Here is a 9,490-nt window from a genome sequence, read left to right as displayed (position 1 = left end):
ATTAAGTTTGTGGCCGACCGTGACTGAATGAATTTAACGGATAGTTCAAATGCTAAATTTTGAGCTTAAGGTCAGTTTCACAGCTGATACTGATCTGATGAATCAAGCATCCCTCACAACAATTGTAGTAACCCCTTGAAAAAGACTTCCAACACTATTAGCTTCACAAATTTAGCATTTATTATTAGAGGAATAATTGTGTTGGCTTGTATTATACTGTAATGTGTTTGGTATTTTGCCCATCCCCTGTATGTTTACACAACACAGGAATACAATCTAAACTGTACAATCTACATTTCTTCTTTACTTTTGGCCCACGAGACCCTGCAACTGCATTTCTAACTAAAGAAATATCAAAACATCAAAATGGATGCATTCCAAAAGGAGTGAAGCGTAAACATTCAACTTTCTCAAGTCATCAGCATTTATTGTGAAGAAAAACAGATACAGGGACTGATGAAAAGTATGAGGAATTGATAAGGTTTATTTTCTCCGTATATTTTACAAATAGAAGCACAAATGTTCAGACTCGACAACACCTGTCTGAAGTACTTTTGAAGAGCTATAGGCAATGGAAGCGAGGATCTTGCCCGTTTATCTGCAAAGAAAGAAAAAAATTAAAAAAAAGGTAAGAACAGAACTTAAACAGAGTTTTTGACTTGGCTGGGGACAGTTTTTAACTCTGGAGACACTGTAAACCTAAAGGGCATCTATACTATTACAACAAAAGTATTTATGGTACTCGCTTCTACATAAGACGCTGATCAGACTAGCCCAGAAGGGGACACTAACATTATAGTCTACCATGTTACCTCCATTGTTAAAACAAGCCTCAGTTCCTGAGTTCAGCAGAGGGTGAGGAGGAGCAGATTAGGTCAGAGAGGAACATTAGTCACGAGAGAATGTGACAGCTTCTGGATGTGTATTTATTTTTAAAGATATGCACGGTGAGAGAAATAAACGTCTGAAAGGTCAGAAAAGTTAGCAGAGTAATGGAGGAATGTCTGCAATTGAACAGGATCATGGCCAAGGTGTGGAAAGAAAACGGACTTACAGAGCAGCAGCTCCAGAGATGATCTCAATGAGCTCCTTGGTGATGACGGCCTGTCTGGTACGGTTGAAGGTGAGGGTGAGCTTATCAATGATGTCAGCTGAAGGGAGGGAAGGACAGAAACCCATCAGTCAGTCAATGTCAAATGCAAAACTTAAAACGTGGAAGAACAGTCGTCTAAGAGCATGGCTCAGCATCAAAACGAATGTTTCAAAGTAAATCATAATGTGAAAAGTGATGATCATGAGATAATAGTAACAAACTAATAGTGAACATTGACAATATTGCATCAACTGCCAAATTCATCAGTCAGTAAGTCGATAACAAAATCCCCAACTATTTGGATAATCGTTTAAACGCAAAAAAAATCATCATATATAGTTGCAGCACTAATTACACCTCATGGCAATGGGAAGTACTTGCCTGAAACTGATTTTCCTTTGTCAATTAACCCATTAATCATTAAGTATATAAAATGTCCATCCAAGTTACAAGAGCCCAAGCTGCCGTATTCAAACAGTCCAAAAACTGAAAATCCTCACATTTCAGAAGCTGAAACCAGAGAAAGTTTCACGCCGACTACTGACCTTTTAAGCACCGATTGAAATAGCTGCTGTAATGTTACGTAAATGAAAAAAAAATTTAGGAGCACAGCAAAAAATGTAACAGAGTTTAACTATTATATACATATTTATGCTACGTGTGTGCTCCTTCTCTTTGTGTTCAACTATGGTGTGAATCCATTAGAGGACTATGGAAGTGAAGATCCTTGTATTTGGACACTCAGTATCGGCCTTAATAATTTGTTTTGAAAGTTTGACATTGAAAACAGCTTTTAAAACATTGATCACTCATCTCACAAAAAAACAAAAAACAAAAATACCTTTACTGGGATTGGTGCTAGTGTAGTTTTTGAAGCAGGGATGGATTCATGATACACCAGCAGCACCCACACAACCCACGCCACGCCAAATGTAAACAACACTACTGAACAGTGTTACAATAACTTTAGTAAAACCGATGTAAAAGAGAAGAGGAGCGTGTTGCTCTCAGGAGGCTAGAAGCACATCATGGAGGAGAAACTAGTTTAAATAATGAGTGTAATAGTATTTATATAATTATAATAATGTCAGATAAAAAGTTACATTTTAATCTAATAGTATACTGTTAGTATGTTAATGATTTAATTTTATTATATGCATTGTCATTTTATGTAATACTATATTGCTCACCACTAGTATAGTATTTATTCCAGTTGGACAAAACAGCAGTTCTTTCATTAAATCCTTGTGCAAAAAAAAAAAAAAAGCTTACATTGGTCTCTTAATTTGTTAATGTTAGTATCTCAATCAGAACCATTCATGCAGAAAGAGTTCAACATCTGAAAGTTTACTGTGGCACGTCAAACTTTTTTCTTGTCCCATCCGATCCAGGCTGCGATTGGTCAGTTGACGAGAACCGAAATTGACGAGCACGTCGGTTTTATGAAAAGTTGAACATGTTTCAACAAAAGGCACCAGATATAGCCAGCTAGCTAAACCCACAACCTCCTTATCTTCTCCCTACTGTCATCTGTCTCACCGCTCCAGCTGCTGACATCTGTCTTTGTTTTGAAAGGAGCAGCTCAAGCGGCCACCGAGCAACGTGCTCTGGTGACTAGCCGGTTTTATTCCTGCCAGAGTTTCAACAACTCTCATATGACTGACACCAGTTTTGCGTCGCATCCTGCACGTTTAACGACGCGGTGCACTGCAGCAGGGGGGGGGCGAGGGGATTATGGTAGGTTGCAGTTACTCGCACATTGTGCCCGTAAATCATTTTCCTGGTTCGCACTACAGCCTGACTGATATGGTTTTTGGGGGCCGATGCTGATATTAAAGTGAAAAAGAAAAAATCTTAAGAATTATTTGGATAGTAGACCCCTTTACTGTATAAACTACACTTAGAACAGGCCGATATTGAAAGCTGGTATGTATGTGGGCTATAAAAGCTTTTCCTAAATGGATTATGTTCATAAAATTGATTACAGTCTCAAGAAGTGAACATGTAAACAATTGCACATCAATAAATATTTGCTACTGGAAGGTGCAACTTTTTCAGCCGTCTGTAAACAGAGAGTGAGAGAGAATAAGCATGTGTATTTCACTTTACACATAATCTGCCATAATTTCAAAGTAGCACATTCACATCCAGTTCATCCCTTTATCAGCCCTCTTAAATTTTAATCAAAGCTACGTGAAACCATTTAACCACTACCGGTATAAATCATGCTGTCTATGATACAGTGAGCTGCTGTTGAATGCATCTAATACTACAGGAATGTCTACAACGAGAACCTGAAACTTTGAGATTTCATTTAACTAACGTTATAACTATGAATGGTTGCGGGAGAAGTGACTCAGTCTGTTTTTATTATTATAAATTATTAAAGTCATGTAACTAACAAAAGACCGACTCACCGCTCACACAGCCCTCTGCGTGTTTATAAATGCTGCGTGAGCTCCGGTAAACTCCGGTCAACTGATTGTTTTCTTCTGTGGTGAGGCAGTGCAGTTAACAGGGGAGCTGCAGCTGGTCGCCCTCTGGTGGATAAACTATGCAACACCCATGACATGAGTGACTTTTTTTTGTGTCATATCTGCTATTCTAAATGGCAGATGCCATTAAATGCAATTAGCTCATATCGGCCGGCGAATATATTGGTCGGGCTCTAGTTCGCACGTATAGATTTTTAGGGGCATATGCGAGCAAAATGGTCGCACTGTAGAGCCCTGCAATCTGTTCTTCATGGGACTGATAAAGTTGCACATTTAACACTGCCAAGCTAAATCCTTTTTTAAAATCAGAAGATTGAGATTTATTTTCCATACTAAAGACAAATCTTTCAAAATAATAGTCTTATAGAGTAGATCTCCATGCTTCTAGATAACTTGATTTAATTGCTTTAATATTTGTAGGCACTCCTCTCAGCTCCTGAATGTGTGTTTTGCAGCTTATTGAAACATTAATACGATGTAGTTGGTCCTAAATATGAGTTCCAACAAATCATCTGATCTGTGCCATGTACAGAATTAGCGTGAGTGACAGAGTGTCCTAATTAAATCAGGTGTGTCCAAGTGAGCGCTGACAAACTTTAGATCCATTCCTCTCATGAGATGTCATACGAGAACCCCCCCCCCAGAGAGGTCATCCCCTCAGATAATTCATTTGGAAGGAAAGAGAGAGAGAGATATATATTTCCTAAAATACTGATCGGCCCCCAACTCATAAAAGAGAGGAAAGTGAAGTGTGTTAGCAAGGAAGTCCAGAGTCTTACAGGCGTTCTTGCTGGCATTGTCCATAGCAGTCATCCTGGCACTCTGCTCACTGGTGGAGGACTCCTTCATGGCCAGGTAGAGGATGTTGACCAGAGCAAACTCCTGGTAGTTCCTCAGCACATCAGCATCAATGTCATCATAGATGCCCATGCTCTCTGTACAAAGAACACAGATGTTCAGTATCTCTCTGGCTGAGGTTCTGAGTGAAGCTTTTCAACAACTACAACCACCATACCTGCGTTAGCAACTGTGTCTGTGGAAAACAAAGGCTTGTTGTCCGTCTTGTATGAGATAACGGACCTGCATCAGAGAAAGGGGAGATTTATTTTCAATCATTCCATTTTACCCATCTAAAAAACAGACAAGTCAATCTCTCAGCTTTTGCAACTTGAAATGTTTTTACACAAATCCAAACAAAGAAAAAGTCAGAACTGAAAGTATGGTACCTGAATCTGTTGTAGATGACCGAGCCCTGGTCAAATTCATATCCAGAATTGAGCAGCTCGGTGGCAACGATTGAAGCATCAGTGAAGCTGGGGGGCTTGCGGCCGATTTCCTTACAGTTCAAAATGATGTGCTTTCCATGAGTTCTGATGAGGAACAGTGGATATCATTGGTATTAGGGCTGCACAATATGTCGTTTCAGCATAGTCATGGACATGTAATGTCAAGGAAGTCAAATTAACTCTAACACCTAATCTTTTTCCTTCATGCTTGATACAAAAGGAAAATGTAACTACGAGTAACATCATTACTCAAGCAAATGATGTCAAGTGACAAGCAGGCTCTGCATGCACAGTGAACTACGACATCACAATATTGTTCAACCAAAGCAGGGCCCGCCCTTGTTAGTCGTCGGCAACAACTTGAAAATATGGCAGGAACAGAAGAAAGAAAACAAAACAAAACAACGAAACAGTGGATTTGCAACCTTTGTAAACCACTCAGGGGCTGGTGTATAGCTGCTCTATTATTTTTATCATTTTACATTTTGTTTAATGTAATAAAGCTCAAGAATGGATGGTTTGCACTCAAAAAAAAAAAAAAAAAGTCTTCAAACTAAAAAGTTTCTGCTCATTTTCTACGCATTTTCCCTACCAAAAAAATCATCCCAATAATTCTAGGACGCTTGATTCTTTGAGTAGAGCAATTGAAGTCATCTGGTGAAAATCACTATAGATCTATCGCACTAGGGATGGGGATCGAGACCCGGTTCCAAAATTTCTCAAAACCCGAAAATCAATAAGGTTCGAGCTCATCGATACTGCCAGAGACTTGCGGGTCCTATGATGTAACGTATGTGTCTCGACCGTCAATTCTGTTTTGCAACGTAACGGATAAGAAAATCATCAGGCTGCAGTCTCTGCCTGCTCTCTGTCGGCTCCCACACACACACACTTCGATTCAAATTAGCTTTATTGGCATGAATGTGTAATAACAATATTGCCAAATCATCATACACACGCACATACAGCGGCAGCAGAGCGAGACACTGCGCCGTCGCGGTGGAATGCGGTGTGGGTTAAGTTAGCTCCAAACTACTGTAACGTTAGTTGATGGCAGCTACGCTCGTTACTGTAAGTGCATGCAATAAAACCTTTGCAAGTAAAAACACAATACTTAATCAATACACCTGTCTGTAAGGTAACGTTAAACATGTAGAACTGGTTAATTAAATCATCTCTGTTCTCAGTATCTCATCCTGTATGTTTTATACTAGCACAGCTAACGCTAGCTTGGCATTAGCCAAATGTTGAAAACAAGCTAAATAGAAAGCTGTCTGTCTGGAGCATAAACTGGTCTGGCCGCTCCTCCTTCTACCTGGTAACGTTACCTGCAGCCAGTAAGAGAGGAGGAGGGACTGATACAGACTGATGTGCTTTCTAAACGTCACTCACTACGTCAGATAAAGTTATTGAGTTACTTTGCTGTTGTCTAGAAACAACATTTAGCTGTATTTAAAATATAAAATTAAAACTAACCAGGCAGTTAATATGTACACTTCAGTATATGTTTATTTATCACAAGTGATATGTCCTCTCAATATATAACGTTATCGCACATTGAATATTTTATTTTATTTTTTTTATACCGTGCAGGCCTGCCTCATGCCCGTTGGATCTGGTCTTACTAAATAACCATCACTAAATGGTAAAGTATCATATAGTAAGAATCGGATCGTTAAGCAGTCTCAATATCAATAAAAATGAACGATCCCCATCCCTTTATTGCACAAAAGAAAAATATTGCAATGTCAGTTTTTTCCTATATCATGCAGCTCTAATTGGTATAGTAAAGCAATCATCTGCACACCAGGTCTCTCTTGGAAAAGAGGTTTTAAATCTCAAAAAACACACTTAGGCCAAAATATAAAATAATATCAATACTATATTTAGATTTTTGCTAAATATGAATTGCGATTTAAAATCTAATTAATCACATTCAACTTTTTCATACCCATAACCGCATTTTGAAGATTACTTTATTTGTCCTAAGGAAATTTGTCTTGGATGTACAGGCTGCCACACATTAACTTAATTTTCAAGTAAACTGTTATGAGAAAGATGTAATAAAACTGAGCTAATTATTGTTTCACCTGGCCCGAAGAGAACACAATTCAAGAAGGTGGTGAAAACTTGTAATATTAGGGAAAGAAAATGGGCATTAAGAGAAATTAATTTCATCTCCTCCTTTTCCACAAATCTATCAAAAACCCTAATCCGTTAGGGTTCGAGGGCAACATGCTGAGCTGCTCTGTTGTCAGCTTTAAAATGTTAGAGCCAAGGCAATAATAATTATCAAATGATTACTGTAATGTGAACATCAGCATTAAAAAAAAATTTGTAAATAGCTAGTATGCAAGTGGAGATTACATTGTAAACGAGGAAACTACAATTTTTTAGTAATTAGTTATTCTGAGCCGCTCCACAACACGCCAGCTAAATCACATTTCTGCAGACAAGACAAATACTGACTAAATAGCTAGTCAGTAAAGCCCAACACTGGACCTGACTCTTGTCTTTCATTAATGTTATGAAGATGAACTTTAGGAAGCTCCATTTCCATTCATACCTATGCAGCAGGCCTCTCAGCTTGTCTCCCACATTGATCACCATGACCTCCTTGCCAGCACTGGTCAGGGTGGCGATCTCGCTCTTAATGACCTTGGCCACACCAGAGTGGATGGCGCCACAGAGTCCACGGTCAGAAGTCACACCAACGAGCAAATGCTTGGCGGCCTTCTCCTCCGGCACTTTGATGTCGGCCTTCTCATACAGGGCTGGAGAGCAAACAGTGAACAGAATCTTAGTTCAGTATCAAAACATTAAAACTCCTAATACAAAGTGCATACGTACCCACAGCACCAGTGCCGTAGACTCTAGCTGGCTTCAGCTGCCTCTCAGCACGAGCATACTTGGCAGCGGCCACCATCTTCATGGACTTGGTAATTTTCTGGATGTTCTTGATGGACTTCAACCGAAGGGTGACTACAGAGAGGAGGGGATATTACTCAGTGTGACACCAGTGTGGATATACAAACAAGTACATTGATCTAAATGTGATGTGTTACACACAAGAGACCACCACATTAAACTATATTCACATATCTGGCTAACACGCACACTTTGTTGAACACTAAAGAACTTTTTATGAATCACTGGGATAGGTACTGCAATTCAGCATCACGTGTTTGAATGTCTTAAGTCATTTGTTTTCCAGTTGCCTATGCATTCACCTTCCACCAAAACACACCACAGTGGGTATGATCCAATTAAGTAAGAGGTAGCTTGCATGTACAACACTTTGCAGCGGATTGATAAAAGACATCAAGACCATGATTTGCAGCTTGTGTCTTCATACCAGGTAAACCCCTGCAAAGACTTAGTGACATTTCTCTCAGATGTTGGCAGAAACGACTCAGATATTGGATCTGGGGTATTATCAGTGTGCCATTACAGTCTGTAATATGTTTTGATGCTGTTGTCTTTTCATTTTAATAGGAGAAGCACACAAAGTTACTTACTGTCCTTCAAGGTAGCCATGTTCCTGACCTGCCCACTGTGAACAGAAATAGTGCATGTGAGCTTTACATGTAAAAACATTATTATATAACATCAACAGTAGCTTCTAATTAACGTCACATTAGCACAGACTCATTTAATTTGTTAAATAAATAAAAAAAACTTGATCACATGCTAGTTGTGCAAATGCGATAGCTGCAGTTAGCTTTGTTAGCTACTAGCTGTAAAGAAAAAAGCTTTGACAGTTAACCCTAGCTAGCGACATCGCTGGGACTTATGCGTGTTAACAAATATTTTCTGTCTTCACTGGCTTCTCACACAATGTCTGAACGTTTTAGCAAGTACATGTCGGCTTAGCATTAGCTGAACTGCACAGCACACCGCTGTCATTCATTAGCCGCGGCCTCCACGTTAGCATGTCCTTGCATTCAATAACTACATGCATTACAGACCAGAAGCTTCACCCGTATTCTAATCACATACCGACACGAAGTACATAGAAAGAAGATACAAGTAAAGATAGCCGCCAAAGAATTTAATTATTGTTGACTTTACCATTGTGGGGTGAACACCAACGCGCTGGTCCTGGCGAACATGGTTACTCCTATGAAGGTCAGAGCCGCAGAAGTGCGCAGGCGCAAGGTAAAGTCAAAATGGACGAATGCTACCTTCACGGACTGCTAGAGACAAATCGTACAGATGCGATTCACAAACGAAGTAACTCATAATGTCTAAAAATAAATAAAAATGCTCTTTTTAGTGCTTCTATTTTTTTTTTTCTTGTAAACAATTTAAATACTTTTAATTTACAAATTCTATTATTCATGGCCGTTTTGTTCATGCTTTACTGACCAAGTAATTGGATCATTTTCCTCTACACCACCTATATAGCTGTAATGTAAACTTTTCTGTAGTCATGTTCCAAGTTAAATATTCTGTCAATATTAAAATATGTATGACATCCCATGAGACATGTAAAAACGTCTGTAGCTACGCTTAAGATTTGAAAATTAAAGAGCATGAGCATGGCAATTAATCAAAATACCCACCTGTCTTAAAAATAAGCCCTACAGTCGTCGTTTCGATGGTACATCCAGAAT

General features: G+C 39.0%; 1 protein-coding gene across 2 annotated transcripts; it reads right to left on the bottom strand.

Annotated features, from left to right (window-relative positions):
* Positions 1-403: 403 nt before the first annotated feature.
* Positions 404-9,037, bottom strand: atp5f1c (ATP synthase F1 subunit gamma). Of its 2 annotated transcripts, XM_046072490.1 has the most exons (9): positions 8,946-9,033; positions 8,393-8,427; positions 7,725-7,856; positions 7,441-7,648; positions 4,815-4,958; positions 4,604-4,668; positions 4,368-4,523; positions 1,055-1,151; positions 404-598 (listed from the first exon to the last, which is right to left on the bottom strand). In XM_046072490.1, exons 1-9 carry the CDS (start codon positions 8,984-8,986, stop codon positions 595-597), a joined length of 882 nt encoding a protein of 293 aa, XP_045928446.1. In that variant the 5' UTR covers positions 8,987-9,033; the 3' UTR covers positions 404-594. The 2 variants fall into 2 exon arrangements, with proteins under 2 accessions (XP_045928446.1, XP_045928447.1); XM_046072491.1 differs by lacking the exon at positions 404-598 and having other exon boundaries at positions 1,051-1,151; positions 8,946-9,037.
* Positions 9,038-9,490: the final 453 nt, after the last annotated feature.

The sequence above is a fragment of the Micropterus dolomieu genome, linkage group LG16 (genome assembly GCF_021292245.1).
Source record: "Micropterus dolomieu isolate WLL.071019.BEF.003 ecotype Adirondacks linkage group LG16, ASM2129224v1, whole genome shotgun sequence".
In the NCBI taxonomy this organism is placed as follows: Eukaryota; Metazoa; Chordata; class Actinopteri; order Centrarchiformes; family Centrarchidae; genus Micropterus; species Micropterus dolomieu.
This window is presented reverse-complemented; position numbering and strand designations above follow the sequence as displayed.